The 22,409-nt window shown below is 43.5% G+C and overlaps 1 protein-coding gene and 1 pseudogene across 6 annotated transcripts in view; both read left to right on the top strand.

The window, feature by feature from the left end:
- Window positions 1–22,409, top strand: part of SH3RF2 (SH3 domain containing ring finger 2) — a 124,995-nt gene that overhangs the window by 32,698 nt on the left and 69,888 nt on the right. For all 6 annotated transcript variants that reach the window (XR_006817686.1, XM_045999346.1, XM_045999344.1 and 3 more), the window contains exon 3: window positions 21,115–21,384. Coding sequence is in view for 5 of the 6 variants with exons in the window: in XM_045999346.1 (XP_045855302.1) it covers window positions 21,115–21,384 (270 nt within the window). In the remaining variant the exon portion in view is untranslated. The remainder of the gene's footprint in view (window positions 1–21,114; window positions 21,385–22,409) is intronic.
- On the top strand, window positions 20,197–20,673 carry LOC123938200 (annotated as a pseudogene).

Below are 22,409 nucleotides of genomic sequence, written 5' to 3'. Positions count from 1 at the left end.
TGCATGTCCTCTGTTTCCTCTGACTGCCCCGAAACGGTCCAGGACGTAGTGCTCCGCATCCAGTCGTCAAGCCCTCAGAAACGAGTGGTTTTCCAACACTGGCTCTCAAAAGGAGGGCTGAACAGGGTACGCCCCTGGCTCACCTCTTAGTGTCTTAAAGGGGCAGCAGACGCAGACACCGTGGGAACCCTCATGCGACACAGAGTGACTCACAGCCATGTGGGGGAAAGGAAGGGTTTAGAAATTGGATCCCTCTTGCACCAGTTCGGGGCAGGCAGATAGGTGAATCCCAGCCCCCCACCCCAGCCACCTGCACTATTTGACTTGACAGAGCCCTCCAGCTGGTTCCCACCTGCCCGGGGCAAGAGGAAGAAAACCACCCATCCTGCGGTTCACAGTCAACCCTGCCAGAGTCTAATCAAGCCATACGCTTATATTAAGTTCAGACCTTATGCAGAGCACTGGGCCCTTTCGGGGCAATCAGAGGAAACAGAGGACATGCATTCTCACCTGGGACAGTGCCTGGCTCTCCCACTTGCCAGCTGTGGGCTGAACACCAGTCCCTGCTCTGTGCCTCACATCCCTTCTCCGGAGGTGGCGAAAACAAAAGGACCAATCTCCTAGACTATTGTGAGGCTTCCACGAGATCCTGCAGTAGAACACAGGACTATTTGACCGATAAATGTAACTTACACAGGCCCTCAATAAGGAATAAATGGTATTGACTTTTTTAAATGCTGCCTGAACAGCACCCATAAATACATAATTATGCAGCTCCAGTAACATAGTAACAGATCACATATACACCAGTAAAGAGCCTTCCTTTGCACATGGTGGATTTTTAGTAAATATTTGGAACATTAATTGACCCAGAATATTAAGCAACAACAACAGAGAAGCCACTCATGTAAGGCCACATGGCAAGGGCTCATTAATACATGCAGGACTCTGCAGAGGAAAGAGGCCAGAGTTGATCCTCAGACTCCATCACCTACTTAACAGCTGCGTGACCGCCAGCAGGTTACTCTGCCTCTCTGAATTTCAAATTTCTTTGCCTATAAAATAACAGTAATACCTGCCTCATGGGCTGGTTGTAAGGATTGAGCGAGATATTCAATCTAAGTATATTTCAGCCCATTTCCTGACCCACAGCAAACATTTAATAAGTGGTGATTTTTATTAGCTGTTTTATAGACAGATAGCGTTAAGGAGGGAAAACAAAAAAGGATTTTCTGAAATGCGCTTGCGGAAGGGCCAAAATCACCAACTGCTTAGAAACCACTTTGCCTTCCCCAAATTGAGAGAAAGAATGCCTCTTTCATGTGCCTGAATGGGAATTTGAATAGTCTTGTTCTAACTGGCAAAGGCGATGAGAAATAGAAGCTATTTCTCATTGACTGATAGAATATCTGAGCTGCATGGAATCTTAGACCAAATTAGCCAGAAGTGATAAAGCCACTGTCACCCAGTTGGCCCAAGCATGCCTAGAATATGAAACAGAATCTCACAAGTCCAAGCCATCTGCTTAACCCCAGGCTCTCTAGCTGGTGCTCCCCATGGTTCTCTTAAGTTAAAGGTCATTTGAGGCCATCCAGAGCTGACCCCACTATGTGATCCTGGGCAAGTCCTGTCATCTCAATTAGCGCTTTATAATCAAGCACGTTGGAACAGAAAGTCCCTCTAAGACTTGCTCACCCACTCACCACTTGCCAGAGTCTGGCTCATACCCCTATATGTCTATACACACACTAGGCAAAGTAAGGACTTGTTACAATGAAATACATTCATGTGATAACAACCAGCACATGACCTAGGCCAGCCCACACCCTCATCTCATTTACACTCGAGAGAAATGAGGTTTGATGAAGGTCGGCTGGGCAATTAGAGGCAAACAAGTGATGGGTAAGCTGGGGCGAGAACCCAAGTCTTCTGATTGCCACCCTGGGGTTCTTTACTTTTTTTTAATTCTTTTTTTTTTTTTTTTAAAGGTCAGATTATTTCCTGCATATGCAGAAGGAGAGACAAGGTGCTAATGATTGCCTATCACCTACGCTTTGTTGTGACCTATGTTTACTATTTCTCCATGGTCTAAGAGGAAGGGAACTAACAGCTATTGAACATCAACTATATACTGTCCGAATCTTGCTTACGTTATATTCTCATTACACACCTACAATAAAAAAGCTACTGTTTACTGAACACTTACTATGTGCTAGGCACTGTTCTAGAGGCTTTATGTGTATTTGTCCAAGGTGCCCAGCCAAGGATGTGCACATGACTCATCTGTCCAAAGAGCTGTCCTTTCCACATGACACATGACACAAAGTCATGCACGGGTGCGTGGTGGAAGTCTTGCCACCATCCGCACGCAGCTGGTCCTATTACCATTCATTGCTTAAGTGGCATAGCTAGATAGTGGTAGAGACAGGATTTGAACCCAGGTATTCCGACTCTTATTCTATCAATGGCCTTCCTGAGAGCAGCTTGAGATAAGCTCTAAAATTACATATACCTTGAGGACAAATTCTGACTGCCTTATTCACTGACATAGTCCCATTGTCTAAAACAGTGTCAGTGCACAGAGGCACTCAGTAAATTTGGTTGACTGACCCGGTAAATGGCTTAAGGTCACGCTGATAGTAGATTGAGCTGGGATTTGAATGCAGATCGCTCTGACTTGAAAGCCCTTCTTTCCCCAGTTACGATCTGTCCTTCTGGGTTGAGTTTATCTCTCATTATGATCTCTAATTATGATTTTATTGATCTCTAAACTGGGAAAGTGGTACTCGGGAATCTGGGGCTACAAAGATGGGTAAGATTTAGTTTGTCCTCCCAAAAAAAAATGGGATTGTGGGGCGCCTGGGTAGCTCAGTCAGTTAAGCGTCCGATTCTTGATTTTGGCCCAGGTCGTGATCTCAGGGTTGTGAGATTGAGTCCCCTCTCAGGTTCTATGCTGGGCCTGGAGCCTGTTTAAGTCATTCTCTCTCTCCTTCTCCCACTTTCCCTCCTTCCCCCCACCACTCACTCACACACTCTACCTCTCTTATAAAAAAAAGGGGGGGGGATTGTAATTGTCTGCAAGAATTCATATTCCTGAATATTCCTGGAATCAGTCCCTTATTTCTTCAAACAAAGTAAGCCTAAATGATATAAACCCACAGTACATTTTAAGCCAAGAGTGCCTCTCCTATCTCCCAAACTCAGGATTATAGAAGTGGCCCACCAAGGTCCACTGGCCTCATTTAATTCCTTACATACACCATTGGCTGGGTGTGTTCCTGGAACATTGCTGTAGGGAGATTAAGTTAAATTTGTACAAACTTGGGATAGCCAATCCCCTTCCTAGCTTCTCTAGATTCCTCTGAAGTGATGGCCACAGATCCGGTTTTTTTCCCCCTGTTTATTTTTAAATTATTTTTATTAACATACAATGTATTATTCGTTTCAGGGGTACAGGTCTGTGATTCATCAGTCTTACACATTTCACAGCACTCACCATAGCACATACCCTCCCCACAGGTCCATTTTTATATGGACCTCCTTTGTCTTCCTACTTTCTCACCCATCTAAGGGTTTACAATAAGTGAGAAACTTACCTTCGAAGACTAGAATGGGAAAGTGGCGCTTCTAAAAGCAGCAGTCATATTCTGATCAGGAACATTAATTCAGGGTTTACCTCATTTTCCTTCCTGGTTTTGTTTTCTATAATATTTAGGAGGCAGGAGGTAGTTCGAAGAGATGAGGGGTTTAAAAAAAAATCTCTAAATTCATTAGTTGAACTCCACAGGACTGTGTGAGCAATCTCTTAATAATCCTACATCAATACGAGAGAAGTTGTAACTAGTTCACTTCATGTAATTATAGGGCAGCTTTCTGCCAGGCTTTAAAGATAGACTTTGAAATGTTTCTTTTTTCATTTGCCTCCTGCTGTGTGTGGGGAGCGGCTCAGGCTCCTGGGATACAGGCCAGAGCTAAATGGGGGCCAACTGGAGAGGGAGGCACCAAGCTTTGGTTCCTGTTTTCCTGTGCTCATACTGCTGGGAGCACAAATATCTTACCAAAACGGTCTCCTGTGGAAAGCTCAGGGCCTAGAACTCCTGTCTAAATCCTCTCATCTTTAGATCAGAGAATTGATAAAGCCACGGTCTTAATAAGCTTCTGGCAAGATGTACAGCAGAAAGCCTCAGATTTTCTACTAGACAGTAGTTCTTCAAGTAGGGTCCCTGACCGGCAGTATGGGCCCCACCTGGAAACTGGCTGGAAATGCAAGTTATTGAAACCCACTCCAAAAAAAACCTAATTCTGGGGGTAAGGCCTAGCGACCCATGTTGCAACAAGATCTCTAGGTGAATCTCACGCACCCTAAAATTTTAGAACCACTTCTGGGGACTAGATGTTGAAGAACATTATCCTATTTTGCTTTTGTTTGGGTGAGAGTCCTAACTTTTACAGATATATTCCAACGACGCCTATCTAAACATGAAGCCCTTTGGAGTTGAACAGAGCACGTTGTAAATTCAGGCTCCAACACTCACCAGCCATGGAGCCTGAGACGAGTTGTTTGACTGTTCCAAGCAGCAGCGTGCTGGCAAGTGTTCAACACGCAGCTGTCTGTGGGAACTGTCGTGTTTGCCCATTGCCGTGGTGTGAATACTCCCATCTTACCTAATTTCAGGCTACCCACATGATGGCCAGCCATCTTGAAAAATTCACGAAAATCGAGCCGTTAGCTCTACCCATGTGAGCTGGTATCAGCCCACCACTGTCTCTGAGACTCAGTTTCCTCGTCTGTCATATTGGTAAATTATCGTATTTGCCCCATAGGATTGTTGGAATGCGGAAGTGAAAGAATAACGAGAGTGGTTTTCCTTGAGCACTTCTGTATGCCAGGCGCTTAGTGAGCATTATCTCATTGAATTCTCACACCCGTGAGATAGCTGCTGTTATTCCTAACATTGTGTATCTGAGGAAAGAGCTGAAGTAGCTCGTCCACCCTCACACACCCAGCTAGCAAGGGGGAGAGTCTGAGTGGGATTCCAGAGCCCGTGGGGGAGAGGCTTGTGCGTTGGCTTCTCAGCACGGTGATTGGCACAGAGTGTCACCCTGTAACCCGTAGCTCTTATGACAGACATGAGCTTCCTAAATGCCCCTCCACTTTGGAAGGAGGGATCAAGAGTTCATACTAAATATAACTTCTCAGCCACAGAAGCTACATTCAATTTCTTCTGGAAGGGCCAGTGTCTCAGTCCATTTGGGCTACTATAACAAATGCCACAGACTAGGTGGCCTCTAAACAGCAGCGGTGTGCTTCTCACAGTTACGAATGCTGGGAAGTTCAAGATCAAGTCACCAGCAGGGTTGCGTTCTGGTGAGAGCCCTCTTCTTGGCTTAAAAACGGTGTCTTCTCACTGTGTCCTCACAGATGGAAGGGCAAGGCATCTCTGTGGAGTCTCTCTTATAAAAGCCCTAATCCCATTCATGAAGCCTCCATCCCCATGACCTAAGCAGCTCCTAAGTCCCCGCCCCCTAAGACCATTGCCTTTGAGGGGTTAGGATTTGAACATATCGATGTGGGGGACACACAGCATTCTGAGCATAACAGCCAGTTTGCCTCCTGGGACGGCTAACTGTTGATTGCTCATAAAACAGGATGAGTGCCTATAGATAATACACAGCCACAGAGAACACAGCGACTCAGGCTCCTTTTCATGGAGCTGTAAGCTTCTCCTTCCCTCGTGTTTTTTCCAGACTTTATCTGTCTTGTATACCAATATATGCGTACATACAACATGTCGTTCCTTATTGGGTCATAGTAACGCATTTGGTTTTTTTACAATTTGCTTTTCTTTTTAGCCTAAGAATACAGCACGGACATCTTTCTGAGGCAGTCCACACTGATAGATCTCATTCTCTTAAATATGCTTAGTGTTCCACAGTAGGAACGCACCGGCATTTGCCTAAAAACAATCCTACACATTACCATCTTCTACATAGACTCCTGTATATAGACTCCTACATATATATATACAGTACATAGGCTGTATATAGACTCCTACATATAACTGTAGGAGAAATTTCTAAAACTCTAATTCCTGAATCAAAAAGAAAATACAAGTTTAAATCTTAAGAATGTACCCAAATTGCATTCTCCGTGTGAAATTTTAAGCTGCCAACATTCAAGAAGGGGAGTGTCTGTCCATATTCTCAGTGATACTGGCATTCCTCAGATGATTTTTAAAAATTTTTCATTATGAAAATTTCTAAACATAAAAAGTAGAGAAATCAGTAGTAATGAACCACTGTGTAACCATCATGTGTCTTCCACAGCCATCACCACGAGGCCAATCTTAGTTCACCTGAACCTCACTCACCTTCTCCCCCTGCTATATTCAAGTGAGACAGAGCCAGGCTGTTTCATCTATAAACAAATCAATAGACACCTTTAAAAGGTAAAGACACAATTTTTTTTTTAAACGCCTCAATACCATTATCACATCTCAAAAGTCCTTGATACCATCAAATATCAGGTCGGTTTTCAGATTTATCAAGGTGTTTCATTTTTTAGTAATTGGTTTGCTCGAGTCAAGATCCACCAAGGTCCACATGTTGCATTTGGTTGATGTGCCTTTAAAGTCTCTTTTAATCTCTAGGTTTCAAACACACACACACACACACACACACACACACACACACACACACACTCTTCCTCTTTTTTTCCTTCTCATATATAAGAGGAATTGGGTCATTTGTGTAGTAGTTTCCCATTTTGTGAATTTTTCTTATTATATCCCTGAGGCATCATTTACTATGTTCTTCAGTCCTTTGTATTTCCTGAAGTTGATAATTAGATCTAGAGCTATGTTGTCCAGAGGGAAGCCACAAGCCACACGTGGCCATTTAACTTTAGCTTTAAATGGATTAAAATTAAATAAAACCTCATGTCCAGTTTTCCAGTCACATTAGCCACACAGCCAGTGTTCAGTAACCACATTTAGCTAGTGGCTACTGTGTTAGTACAGAATGGCCTGTTTCTATCATCACAGAAACTTCTATTAGACAAAATGCTTCTAGTAGCATCAGTGGATCCTCTGATGACTGATAAATTATTTTTTTCTCATATAGGCTTAAGAGCAAAGGTGAACACCCAGAAGTCTGCATTACTAGGCAGTCTCAGGTAATACAAGGGAAGTAGCTAACCGGTGCCAGACTCTACTCTGCCTGTTTTAAGTGGCAGCTGCCTGTGTTTTCGGAAGATGATTAGATGTTTGTAATGAGTACCTCAGGTATGTAAGAGCTTTTGTGGTGCCAAAGGTCAGCAGCTCCCCAGCATGCAGGCGACCCTGATCCTGTTCTGCCTTCTCAGAGGGAAATTGAGAGAATCAATGCGAATCCATAGGACTCAGTCCTGCAATTATTGTAGGACATACTGGTTCCAGAATATTCCCAAATATTTCTCCTTTCTCAGAGGTGCAGGTGCTTCTGGCTGGAGCCTTCTTTCTGATTGTGTCTTTGTCTTGGCATGTGGCTAATGAGCATATTTCATAGTACACCAAACAGGTTCCTCAACTCTCTTCTGTGACATTTTGCAAAGTCCAGAGGGGCCATAAGGACGTAGGGAGGTGAGCAGCTACAGCCAATAATGGAGAATTCTGGCTGGCTGGCTGGGCATTTTAGCAGGAACCTCCACAGATTCCTGATAAAACCTTAACGAAGCTATGAGGACATGGATGCTTTGCTAGGAGATAGTATAGAAAACAAAGCAGTCAGGGAGGGTGAGGAGACCATCCTTCATGGATTCATTCATTCCAGAAATACTCATAGAGCCAGACACTGAGCTCACCACTAGGATCAGTGGTGAACTAGATTGAGGTTTCTGCCCTCACAAAATTTACAGTCTGGTCCAGAAGACAGATCAATACTTTAATACCATCTGACAGATGACAGGACGGGGGTAAAAAGCACATGGGAGAGATCCCTGAGCCGAACATGGATGTGGAGGGACATATGTTTAAGCTGAGACCTAGAAGACAAGTAGCAGTTGGACAGAAAGAAAGAGTGGAGTGCAGAAAGAATATTCTGGGAAGAACTTAGCAGGCGGGCATGCATGGGGCACTGACAGTACACAAAGATGTATGGTTTGACTGCAGCAGGAAGTATGAAAAGAGAATGGCCAGAGTCAAGCGTAGAGAGCCCATCGGTTGAGGAATGGAAAAAAAAGATGTGCCATATATATACACACACAATGGAATATTATTCAATCATAAAAAGGAATGAAATCTTGCCATTTGCAATGTCATGGATGGAGCTAGAGTATAATGCTAAGTGACATAAGTCAGAGAAAGACAAATACCATATGATTTCACTTATACATAGATTTAAAGAAACATAACAATCAAGCAGAACAAAAACAGAAGAGCAAGAGAGCCAAAGCAAAAAATGGACTCTTGAGTATAGAGAACAAACTGATGGGTTAATGGCCGGGGTGGGGGTTGGGAGGGGAGAATGGGGGAAACAGGCGATGGGGATTAAGGAGTATGCTTGTCGCAATGAGCAACCAGGTGATTATGAAAGTGTTCAATCACTATATTGTACACCAAAAACTAATATAACACTGTATGTTAACTAAATGTAATCAAAATAAGACTTAAAAAAAAGTACAGAGATAAGAACTAAGTAAATCCCATGATATAAGCTGGGGCAAGTTTTTTCTTCCTATGCCTCGGTTTCCTCTCCACCGAACAGGCATAGTACTCACTATGCAATGCTGTGAGTAGAGCCCAATGATGTAGCAGATTGCAAAAGTATTTTCCAAACTATATTCTAAAATCCCAGTTGTAGAAAGACAGTGGTTCTAGTCTGGACCAGTTTTAGCTCTGGAACATGTGTGGATTAGGGAGCTGGGTAGTGGTGTTGGAACAAGCTACTTGCTGGTTCACAAAAGACCATAGTGCACATGTCTTATGTCTTCCCAGCTTCCAAGTCAGTGATGTCAGTTTGGTAGCCAAGGTAGGAGTATTTATACCACGAAAACTGGCAAACACTGCAAATCAGAGCCGTTTGTTTGTTTGTTTGTTTGTTTTTGAAAGCTGATTTATCAGCACACCACTAAGTGAGGGTGAAAGTCATGAAATGAGTAATAATTGGGCAGCAATTATCAAGGAATGTCCATCCACAACAACAGAGATTTTTGAAGAGTGACTCTTAACCATTTTTTTCTAACACGTGAAACAGGCCTACCCAAAGCCAGCCCTTAGGGAAGAGAACAGGAGAGCCTCTCCTCATGCCAGTCCACTCCCAGAGGTGCCCAAGGAGTGTCAGTGACAGCCAGGGCACGGAAATGAGATTGGAGCCTCTCAGATCAACAGCTGCTAAGAGCTGCTTTCTTTGGCTCATGTGGCCAGCAGTAAATTGGATTTCAATGTTCTGAATAGGCGGAAAAAGATATCTCCTTGCTCCCTTATGCTCCCTTTCCTGGACCTGCCAGCTGGCATTTTTTGTCACTCATCATGGCTGCCTGCAGTGGAGATTATACACTTGGTGAAGAGGACATGTGGGAAAAACAGAGTCTTCAACAGTAGGAGTCTCTAAGGCAGGTGTCCATTGGAAAAACTGGGATATTGGAGATAGCTTAAAGCACATTTGAAATAATGGGGTTTTATAAAGGGTGACCCAGGAAAATACTATACTTATCTGTGGATATCTGTGTTTAGCAAGCTTGCATGCTCCCAATCCTGGAGAAATAACCAGCTGGGCATGTTAGAAATTTATGCCAAGACCAGAGAATGCAAAATATCCAAGTCGGAGTTCAGTTCAAATGGCACGGTGTGGTGTAATATTCATTGATTCATTCATTCATTCATCCATTCATATATTCAACAAATACTTATTGAGCTTTCTAGGTGCTGCTAGAATGTAAGTCCCATAAAGGCAGAGATTGTGCCTCTCTTATTATAGGAATGTCAGTACATTTTTGTTGAATGAATGCGTGGAGTGGCACCACTTTGCCAACTGTGAGGGGTATAAAGATGAATAAGCCATAGGCCCTACTGCTACTGAGTTCAAGTCTGGAGGGGAGACCCAGCTCAGCCTTGGGGGCTGGGAAATAGTAAAGACTTTCTGAAGACAGAGAGGCAGTGGCAAACTACTGGCGCCTATCTGGGAATGACTTATGGAGGGAAAAGAAAAAACTGTTCACATAATTTGCAGTATCTTGTATTCCTTTGGGGGGGGGGCAGGGAGAGAACATCTCAAGCAGGTTCCATGCCCAGTGCAGAGCCCAAAACAGGACTCAATCTCACAACTCTGAGATCATGACCTGAGCTGAAACCAGGAGTCAGACACTCCACCAACTGAGCCACCCAGGTGCCCCAGTATCTTGTATTCCTAGGAGGACGACTGAATCTATCTTAGAGTGAAAAATGATTGCAGATAGTTTCTGGAATACTTCTATAGCTTAATCACAGACATTTTCCATTTCTCGGGGACTTTTAGAAGGTTTTCCTAGATTCAGGCTGTGTACTTAAGTCACCCCGTGCCCAGTGGGACAGATGGCATGTCTTTAGCATCACTCATTCCTAACATGGGGACCAGCTCTATAGGCAGGCAGGTACTTGTTCTCCAAGGTCATGTCTGTCCCATTTGGTATAAATGAGAGGAATGCTCTAAATTTTCATATGACAGAGGCAGACACACTGTAGATTTGCAGAAGGTCCTTATGATGAACATCTTGGCTTCAAGGACAGTGGAACTGAAAGAGAAGAATTTTAACTTCCCAGAGCTTGCTGTTTCCAGCAAAGGTCATGCAGGCTTTTTCGTGTTGTATCAATAAATTAAAGTGCAAATAGGTATAAATATGCACATACACAACATGCAAGTTTTAAAGGATTGAGAGGAGTTAAGAAGCAAACTGTTTGAAATCAAGATGTAACTTTTAACAGGAGAAGATGAGCTCAGCCACCTTCGTGTTCCTCTTCAAAAGTATTTTCCCCAAGGTTCTGGAGTCTCAGTTGCTTCATGCCTCACCACAATGGCCTGCTAGAGGCACGTGTACTCCACCGGCCATTGTAAGGAGGACCATGTACACAAACATCGAGAGAACAGTAGTATCATCAATCCCCTGTTATCCAGGGCCAGATAGCAAACCGTTACAAACATATCATTCATTTGGTTTTATCTCTTCCGTTATCTTTCTTTCTGGAGATATTCTTGGACCTTCACCTCAGCCTCTGTTGTGTTTAGAGTAGGAAGGAATGGTAAGAATTACCATCTTTGCTTTGACACTGAAGAAACTGAGGCTCAGAGAGTCTCAGGGCATCACTCTTGGACACAGATATGTAAGTTGTATCCCCCGTCTAGGGGCTCCCTCCATCCCCCAGTGGTATGGAGGTAAGGGCTGCTTATCAGAAACGGCCGCTGTTTGCCTGATCATCTTGCCCCTAGACATTCCTCCTTCTGCTGCAGAAATCTTCACGTGGGTGTGAAAGAGAGAAAAATTTTGAGGGAGAAACTCAGTGTACATGTAACCAAGCTTTTTTTCTTTTTCCCTTAGCCAGGGAAGGTGGTGGTGGTGGTGGTGGTGGTGGGAGAGTCATTTGACTCATCTTCCCTCCCACTGCTTGTGGGATTTGGCTCAGGCTCTCAAACCATGTGGAAAGAGATTCATTCACCAGGTGCCACACCTACTGGAAAGGCTCACTCTGGAAATGAGGATAATGGAAGGGAGCAGAGTCACCTCCTGGGATAAGTGAGCAAGGTCCTCCCCTTATCCCTCAGGCTCCCGTGCTCCTCTGGCCCTCCCTCACAGGTGCCTTTGCCCTCCCAGCAGAAGAGATGACAATGGAAACACTTTGGTTCCCTGGAGAATTCAGTGCTGTCCCATTGAACAGCTCTGGGACCTGGCACCCAGCCCATTTCAAAAGCAATCCCAGGCTATTCATTAAGAACTAGCTTATGTTAGCAGCCAGGGATATGGCTATGAACATGTCTGGAATTACCTCCTGTGATGGGGAATGAGATCACCCCAAAGCAATATCAGAGAAATGTTTGCAAGAAAAAAATGAAAGCATGCTAAGGGTCACCCTAAAAAGGGGATGAGGACAGTGAATGGTTCTTTCTCTGCGCCACCCCCCCCATATAAATCCTGCTTCTTTTACTTTTTCCCTGCTATGAGAGCCTTGAAAACCAAGGAATGAGGCAGGAGGAACCAAGGCCAAGAAGCATGCCATATCCTGGGTCTTTGACTGATATTTGATTAAGAGAGGAAGGCAGGAATGCCATGCCCACTGATTAAAAGTGGCAGGAGATTGATATTTAAATATAATGCAAAGCTGTGGTGTCTCACCTCTTTCTGGAAGAAGAGAAGTCTGAGACAAAAGACTGAGGGAAGGTGATACATAGAGAGAGACATACATGACAAAAGTCGCCAAGCAGAATAAAGTTTTAGATGTAGACAATAGGGCCAATAGTAAGAACCTTCCTTACATTGGTTTCCTTCCCAGGCTTCATCATCCTATCCTTCATAACACTTACTGCAAATTTTAATTGATATTTAGTTACAAGTTTAATCTTGGTTTCCACAACTAGGCAATGCCTGGCATAGCTGGCCCTCCAAGGTGTATTTATTGAAAGAATGAATGAATGACAAGTAGGGCTGGAAAAATAAGGCCAGAAGATGGAATAGTGAATTCATCTCCTCTTGACTCCTTTGGGCAAAATCTCGAAGCATCCTTATTTATTGAACACGTATTACTTGCCAAACATTCTACAAGTACTCTGTGATGTATCTCATTAGTCCTCCCAGCAAACCCATGAGGAAGTGTGTTCATAGGTCCCCAAGACCCACCTCAGATTCAGTGATTCAGTGGAAAGGCTCACAGAACTCAGCAAAGCTGTTACACTCACAGTTACAATTTATTACAGTGAAAGGACACAAATTAAAGTCAGAATCAGAAAAAAACACATAGGGCAAAGTCCAGAAAAGACCAGTCACAAGCTTTCAGTTGTTCTCTCCTAGAGGAGTTATACAGACATTTATTTGACTCAGCAACAATGCATGACAACACCCATGAAGTACTGCCAACCAAGGACACTCACCCAAGACCAGATGTCCAGGGTTTTTATTGGAGGTCGGTCAGGTAGGCATGTGGTTGACTTTAGTCTCCATCCAACTCCTTGAGAGATCGAGGTTCTACTACGTGACTCACGCTTCCCACCATAAATCACAATGTTAGCTTAGACTCTCTGGTATGCCCCAAAGCCCCAAGTAAACCAAGTCTCTGAACAGGCAGGATATTCCAAGGGCTTAGAGATTATCTACCAGGTCAGCTGCCAAACATTCCATTGGAACAGGGAGCATCTGAATAACCCAGACTTGCTGAGGGTAATGCACAGAGAGGTAGGATACTGGTCCCAATTTGTGGATGACCTGAACTAAGGATCATGAAGGCTAAGTAATTTGGTCAAAGTTACAAATGCCAGAATGCAAACATCCTCCTTGACGCTAACATACTGTGTTCTGTTACACCCTTGTATCTCCCTTAAACAAGTACAATTCTCTCCGAAGAAAAGAAATTCACACAGAGTATGTCATAAACCTGGCCTCAAATGTAAATGTCCAGATTCAGGATTTCCATTGAGGAAGAACATAGTACTGTGAACCTCTGGTGATCTCAAGCCCCCAACTAGCAGATGGTCACGATCCTGTTGAACACTGTGGGGGTTCTTCCTTCTCACCAGAGAAGACAAAATGTGTGCACAAGGGCCAGCCAGCACTTTCTAATGTACACTCCATTGCCCAAAATCTGTTCCAAAAGGATTATCATGGTGAGGGAGGAAGGCAGCATGGCCCAATTGGCTAAGCAGCGAGTAGGAAGTTGGGATCTAGGACAGTTTGTTGATCCTTTGTCTCACCAGTAGGGTAAAATCCATTTATCTTACCCAGCATTTCCCAAGCCTGTTCTGCTAATCCTGCAAAGTGATCCAGATGCAAATACAAAACCACATGGGCAGTTAAAGCTCCTGAGAAGCCAGTCAGTGAAGAAAGCTATGTGACTTTGTTTAACGCAACGTTTCCTGAACTTGAATATGGAACATTTTTTCGAATGTGTGTAGGACCAAATTATTAAAAATCAGGACAATTTGGAAAATATCGCCAAAACTCTTTTTTATTCTCCAGCTTATGCCAATAAACCTGCTTTCAAATTACTATTATCAGTTATATTTATTAACCTTGAATGTATCCCTCCCCTCCAGGAATGGCAATTTCTGGATATTTCTTGATTAATTCATTCATTCTTTAAGCATTTATCAAACACCGTCTGGTCTTCAGTTCTCAGAAACAGATAGAGAGGAGCTTTAGATACACATCCTGAACTCTCCAAAGAGAATTCATAGCCTAGTGTATAATAACTTGAGCCAAAGGCCAGGGTGTTTTTTCTTGGCTCCATTCTCTAGAGATGGACGATCTCGTGATCAGCTCAGGGAGGGAAGCTGTTAGCTCAGCATGTTGATTTTGGCCCCACCTGATGCCAGGAGTAGAGAGAACCAGGCCAGATCCTTTCTAAAGCAGTGGGAAGTATCACCAGTCCTGGTGAAGAGCTCATTACGTGGTAATAAATGAAGTTCTCATCCCGGCTCGGCCTTTTCTTTTATACTGTGGTGGTTCTGTTGCACTTGGGCTCCTTTTCTCCTATGCTGTTATCAGTCCACATGCCTCCCTGCTTTCAAACTGGAAATAAGCTCAGAGCTCATTGGCAGCTATACCTCCTGCTGTTTCTGGATTCTACTATTTGGAGATTTCATTGTTAGATAGTCTTCTTGTTTCCAGGTTCTTAATATGTGCTAGTCAGGACTTATTCAAGTGTCAGAAAATAACTCTGAAGTAGTTTAAGTAATAAGCAAAACATTGCAGATACGGTCTTATTTAACAAAGCATCCTTCAAGCACATCTGGATCCCGGCGTTGAAATTTTATTGTCAAGACTTATCTGTCTAGTTCTCTTACTATCTCTGTCTCTTTCCTCTGCCTTCTGCAGCTTCATTCAGGAAGATGTGTCTGTTGGTTGGGAAATACCACCACTAGTAGTCCAAGAGAGCGTCTATATATCAAACCTCAGAGAACATTCCAGTTAGCCCTGTAGGGGGCAGTTGACTGCACTGCACAAAGCACTATGTGAGGGGCATTTGGGTCCCCTGGCTAGCCCGGGCCACAAACCCCTGTGTGTGTGTGGTATGACCAGAGTGAATGACAGGCCTATCAGAAAATGGAGAGAAAACATGTGGTTCCTCAGAGAGGGAACGCTTGCCAGAAGTTCACTACAAACGTTCATTACTACAAAATGCTATGGCTGCTAATGTCTCTGCATGACCTCATTCCCATGTCTCTTGGTTCCATGCATTATCCCTCCATCAAAAGCATGGCCCTCGTGGCTTTCAGACCCTACTGCGGTGACAAATGGATAGACATAGAAGTCTTAAGTCTTTTGGATTATAGAAAAGGAAAGCTCTTTAGGCACATACAGGCTTTCATTGGATTCTCTGGCTTTCAGAAAAACACCGGGAAAAGAGTTTGGGAATGACCCAGCTTTGAGACCTCCACACCCACTTTATCCCCATTCCTCCCTCGCACATACACCTATAGATACAGAAAACAATTGTGGGTGATAAAAGCTATTACTAACAATGTCACGGGTGATAGCTGATGTGGAACTCAGAGTCACTTCCCCCTGAGAGAACAGTTGAGAACTGGATAGAATCAACCAGCTGAGTCTCTTCAGGTGCTTAACTTTTATGTGAGGGCTCTGGAGTTCAATAATTCATGCTAATGCATCCGGCAGCAAGCAAATTGCATTCACACTCTATTCAGATTTTGATTTTGAAACAGAGCCCCAAATGAGTTTTATGATGGAAAAACATACTTGGTGACTTCAGCTGGATGAAAGAGGATGAGGGTGAGAGGAGCACCAGGCCTTGAGGTCAAAAGAGCCAAGTCAGTCTCAGGGATGCCACACATTGGCTATGTGACCTTGCATGATAACGTTGAACATCTCAGAACTTTTGTTTCTTCCTCAATACAATGGGGTGATGCCACCTACTTTAGAGGAGGTTGAGATCATATGAATGACATAATATATAGAAAGTGAAGTAAAGCTATAATGTGAGATAAATTTCTGTGGCCCATCAGTACCACAGTAAACGTTAATTGCCTTCCTCTCTTCAGATTCTCTCCCGCTCTCTGCACCTGACCCCGCCCAACCCAGTTTACAACAGGAAGCCAGTGGTTCCTGTAAGTATGAATGCAGAGCTGAGAATACCAGGGCAGACAGAGGAGAAAGAAGGTGTTAAAAGTGGACTGACAGTGTGCTTCCACATTACTTACCTGTACTGAGGGGAGATAGAGGAAAGACGAAGATGGTCTAGCACTTAGTACTGTCTCAGGGTTTCAAAGTTCATGCGTCTGCACAGAGATTTAAGCACTGTACGCAATTTCAGTTTTAATATACTTGCTTAGTAGTCATTAAAGTACACTGCCACTTGCACTGGAATGTCTTCCAGAAAAGAGAGAAAAAAGGCAGGTTAGCCATTCACAAAGCCTACAGCGAAATTCCATTGCTCCCATTTTAGTTAGAATAAGATGTAACTCAGACCAGGGGCATCAAACTTGGATGCTAAGGGAGCTTGGTAAAAATACAACCAAGAGATTCTGGTCATAGAGGTTTAGAGATGAGGTCCAGGAATCTGCACATTGAACATCTTCAAGGATTCTGATATAGGTCAACCACAGACTTGAATTTGAAAAACACTGGCTGAGTGGTTAAGAGCTTGAGCTCCTCAGGATAGACAAATCCCGCCTCAAATTCTAAACCCACCACTGTCTACTTTCAGTTTTCTAATCACAGTTTGTCATGAGATTAAATAAGATCTATTGTGGAGTACCTAGCACAATGCCTGGCATATGGGAAGGAACACTCACTAATATTAGCTACTGATACTATCATTATTATGCAAAGTTAAGGGGCTTCCGTGTTTTTTTTCCTTAATTTTTTTCATTCTTCCTTCCTTTTACAAATGGAAAATAACCAGGGGCGCCTGGGTGGCTCAGTGGGTTAAAACCTCTGACTTCAGCTCAGGTCATGATTCCAGGGTCCTGGTATCGAGCCCCGCATTGGGCTCTCTGCTCAGCGGGGAGTCTGCTGTCTGTGATCTCTGTCTGTCAAATAAATAAAATCTTTAAAAAAAATAAAAAAACAAATGCAAAATAACCATGTCTTAGGTAAGATGGATATTTATTTAGGTTCCAGACAAAAGTCTAGAAGTAAAAGTAGTCCAGGAATTGTCTGGCAGCTCTGCAATCCAGACTACTTCCTTCCCTCTTTCCCTGTGACCCTCATCCTCATTGTTCAAGATGGCAGCTAAAACTCCAGCAATCATGTCTGCATTCCACATAGCAAAATGCAGGAAAGGGAAGAGAAAATCAGTCTCTCTCGGGAACGACATGTCCTAAAAGTTGCTTATACCCCACTGGCCAAAAACTTAGCTGCCTGGAGGAGGCACAATTCCAAATGCAACCAGTGTTCCACATGGCCATGTACCCCCCAAAAATGTGATTTATATTACGATGGAAAACTGGAAGAAGAGGGGACAGCTATTATTAACAGATTCAGGTTCATTCTTCAGAAATCCTGTGCTCTCATTCTGTTTCTACTTGCTTATTTCTCACAAAAGAAACTTCTCCAAGAAGGTAGTTGCATGGTTTGTTGATCCTACTCAGCTTGGCTTATTTTCTTCCTAAATTGCTCCCATATCTTTCATTTCTCATTCCCCAGTTTCATTCATCTTATTTCTACTGTCCACTTATTTTTTCAAATTTTTTAAAGTAGTTTTGCACACCCAACATGGGGCTCAAACTCATGACCCAGAGATCAAGAGTTGGATGGTCTATTGACTGAGCTAGCCAAGCACTCCTCTACTGTCCAATTTTAATAGACAATATAATTATTTCATTGTAGAAGAGTTAGAAAATATGGCTAAGCAGTTAGGGAAACCATTTTTTTAAATATTCAAAAATATCAACACTTAGAAATAACCACTCTTAAAATGCTGATATAGGGGCACCTGGGTGGCTCAGTGGGTTAAAACCTTTGCCTTCAGCTCAGGTCGTGATCCCAGGGTCCTGGGATCGAGCCCCACATCGGGCTCTCTGCTCAGCAGGGAGTCTGCTTCTCCCTCTCCCTTTGCCTGCCTCTCTGCCTACTTGTGATCTCTGTCTGTCGAATAAATAAATAAAATATTTTTTAAAAATGCTGATATAGCCATCCCAGGTAAAAATATACATATGTATTTACAATGAAAGCCTACTTATTTATAATGAAAATAACTGTTTTTAACCTCTTCTATTATACTTAGTATATATCATGAATAATTGTCGATATTATTAATTATAGATCCACATCATCAATTTTAATGGCTAGGGTTTTCCATAATTTATTCAACCAATTCCATTTATAATATCCACAGCACTGTGCTAAACCCATAGTGCACACGTCTTCACTCACTTGTCCACTAGTTTCCCAAGGATGAGCTGCGTTCCTGTGGTTTTCTATTTCCCTGGGCTCTCCTTACTGTGTCCAGGGTATAGCGGAAAAAAAACACTGCTCTAACATCCCATCAGCAAGGGACTGCTCAGGTCTTGTCTCTACCTCTGAAATGCTTGAAATTCCTTTTCAAATGAACATTGCAGACTCAGAAGGTTCCCAGAGAACTGAAATAATGCCTGCTTACATCCCCTTATGAATAGCAAGATTGCCCCCGAGAGAGGGGGCTACTTTCCCCCACTGCTGAGGGAAGCACAATATACAATACAATCCTAGGTAACATGAAGGGCTAATAAACGTAAGTTATTAGAACTTACAGTCTGGGGTGCCTGGGTGGCTCAGTGTGTTAAAGCCTCTGCCTTTGGCTCAGGTCATGATCTCAAGGTCTTGGGATTGAGCCCCACATCGGGCTCTCTGCTCAGCAGGGATCCGGTTTCCCCACCCCCACTCCCACCCCTGCCCCCTGCCTGCCTCTCTGCCTACTTGTGCTCTCTGTCAAATAAATAAGTAAAATCTTAAAAAAAAAAAAAAAAGAAAGAAAGAACTTGCAGTCTGCCACTCTTGACTTCAAGCAAAACCAAAGTGAGGCTGTTTCTGCATGTAGAAACCAGTTCCAATTAGAAAAAAAAAATGCACTTTACTGAAACAATTATTTAGAGAGACAACTAATTTAACAAATGACAGTTCTTTAGCTGATTTTTTTTAAAAGTGATGATTGATTTCTGACTAATTCTTTGTCTCAGTGCTTCCTAATGATCCAAACACTCTAATGACGTTTACACTTTTTGGAGCTTTTTGGAGGCGGCTGAGGACAAATTATGTTGCATTACTCCCGTATAGCACTTTCTTCCTTTTTTTTTTTAAATTACCTTACTTAATATATATTTTTTATTTTAGTAACCTCTACACCCAGTGTGGACTTGAACTCACAACGCCGGGATCAATAGTCGCATGCTCATCCAGATGCCCCTCCTATAGTACTTTGTATTTTCAGGGACTTTTCACCTCAATTTACTTTGCATCAACACTGAGGAATAGGTAGAACTGATATCATTAGCCTTTCCTTATTATAACCATCCTGTAAGAGATGCCATTTAATGGGCCTGTACTATGTATCAAGCAATATGCTAAATGCATTATAAATATTTAGGGCACCTGGGTGGCTCAGTTGGTTAAACATCTGCCTTTGGCTCAGGTCATGATCCCAGGGTCCTGAGATCAAGACCAGCATCAGGCTCCCCGCTCATCAGAGAGTTTGCTTCTCCCTCTCCCTCTGCCCCTCCTCCCTGCTTGTATTCTCTACTTCTCTCTTTCTCTCTCAAATAAATAAAATCTTTAGAAAATGCATAATAAATATTTAGTCTTCATGACTACCCTAATGAAGTACATATTCTGTTATTACACCGTTTTATAAATGGATATGATTTATGACAGATTAAATGACGGGACTGCGGTCCCATGAAAGGAAAGAGGTAGAGCCAGAATTCCCAGTCAGTATTCAGGCCCCAAAAAGAGTCACTGACTCATTCAAGTCCACATAGTTGTGGAAGTCCAAAATCCTGTTCCCTGCATAGTGATTAATAACAGGGGCTCTAGCCCCCGCCCCTCTCTGTCTTCTCTGCGCTGGGAGCAACTCTCCTGCCAATGGCCCCTCATCCCCTGAAAATGTACACCGGTACAAAGTTCGTCTCCACCCACTTCTTGGTAAGGAGCACCTCTCAGCATTGAGCTGGTCACCAGCTACAGTGGTGCTAAAACCCCTGGAGACACCTTATAAGACCCTCAGCAGCTTGACAGCCCCACGTCCCCTGACCTCACTCATTCCTAGCCACAGCTTCCCAACCAGCGCCATTGCAAGTGACATCAACACAGCAGCCAAGTTCATTGGGGCTGGGGCTGCCATGGTAGGGGGGGCTGGCCCTGGGGCTGACCTTGGGACTGTTTGGGAGCCTCATCGTTGTTATGGCAGGAATTCCTCTCTGAAGCAACAGCTCTTCTCCTGTGCCATTCTGGGCTTTGCCCTCTCCGAGGCCATAGGGCTCTTTTCCCTGCTGGTGGCCTTTCTCATCCTCCTCACCATGTGAAGGAGCTGTCTCCACCTCTCTTAGGTTTTCCCCCAGTGTCTCATCTGCCCTGAATGTTCCTTTCCCTATACCTCCCCAGGCAGCCTATAGAAAGTGGTTGATTCAGGGTTTGACAGAGGGAAGACAAATAAACACTGTATTAATAAGAAAAAAAAAGAAAAGAAAAAAGAACAGGGACTCTGAAATCCTGTAGCCTGAGTTCAGACCCCGTATCTTTCATTTCCCAGCCGGGTCCCCTTAGGCAAGGTACTAATGCACTCTGTGCCTCAGTTGCCCTACTAAGAGGGGGTAATAAAAATGTCTATCTCAAAAGTTCAAGAAGATGATCCACATCCAGCACTTAGCACATGGGAAGTGCTCAGTGGTCAGTTTTACTGTTACTCCTTCTGTCCCCCTCGCCTGTAAGCTAAGGATACATTTCATTGGTCTTTGCCATTGCAGGTGCCACGAGCAAAGGCCTTATGTAACTACCGAGGGCAGAATCCTGGTGACCTGAAGTTTAATAAGGGAGATGTCATCCTTCTCCGGAGGCAGCTGGATGAGAACTGGTACCAGGGGGAGATCAATGGAGTCAGTGGGATCTTCCCAGCCAGCTCCGTGGAAGTCATCAAGCAGCTGCCCCAGCCACCCCCACTCTGCCGAGCTCTCTATAACTTCGACCTACGAGACAAAGACAAGAGTGAGAACCAGGACTGCCTGACCTTCCTCAAGGTAAGATTCTGGGCACCCATGGAGATCACGAGAGAGTACAGAGAGACTGTGGCAGAACCTAGAGTTGTATAATACTTGCTGATTTTTGAAAAGTATACATATTTTCACATGCATGTTTATATGTAGATATGTGTGCACATGTATGTAACGTGTGTGTGTGTATAATTCAAAACTAAATGGAAGTTGTCAGAGAAATTAAATGAGAATTTGATGGAAATCCTTAAACCTTACCTCTTGCAATGACAAAAGTAAGTATTCACTCATTCACTCACTCATTCATTCTATAGTCATTCTTTTTTTTTTTTTTAAAGATTTTATTTATTTATTTGACAGACAGAGATCACAAGTAGGCAGAGAGGCAGGCAGAGAGAGAGAGGAGGAAGCAGGCTCCCTGCTGAGCAGAGAGCCCGATGTGGGGCTCGATCCCAGAACCCTGGGATCATGACCTGAGCTGAAGGCAGAGGCTTTAACCCACTGAGCCACCCAGGCACCCCATCATTCATTCTATAGTCATTATTCTTTGCAGGCACTGGGGATGCAGTATGAAAAAGTCACAGTTTCTGCCCTCAGGCAGAGTGGTGGGAGAGACAGATAAGCGGACAAAAATTTACAAATACATTTTTTTTTTAAATAAGAACTTTTATTTATTTATTTTTTTTAAAGATTTTATTTATTTGACAGACAGAAATCACAAGTAGGCAGAGGGGCAGGCACAGAGAGAGGGGGAGGCAGGCTCCCTGCGGAGCAGAGAGCCCGATACGGGGCTCGATCCCAGGACCCTGAGATCATGACCTGAGCCGAAGGCAGAGGCTTTAACCCACTGAGCCACCCAGGCGCCCCTTTACAAATACATTTTGACAATGTGCTGGGAAAAATACAGCTCTTACCTCTTTATGTATCGCTAAGGGCATTCTTGGTGGCCAACTTCTGAGGCTCTCATTCCACTCTTTACAACATTCTATCTTATTATAAACATTGTATTCAAAGCCCTCCAAACACACAGTAAGATAATTGTACTTTTATAT

This window comes from Meles meles, chromosome 3 (assembly GCF_922984935.1).
Source record: "Meles meles chromosome 3, mMelMel3.1 paternal haplotype, whole genome shotgun sequence".
Taxonomy (NCBI): Eukaryota; Metazoa; Chordata; class Mammalia; order Carnivora; family Mustelidae; genus Meles; species Meles meles.
The sequence above is the reverse complement of the archived record's forward strand: the minus strand, read 5'-3'. Positions and strand labels throughout refer to the sequence as shown.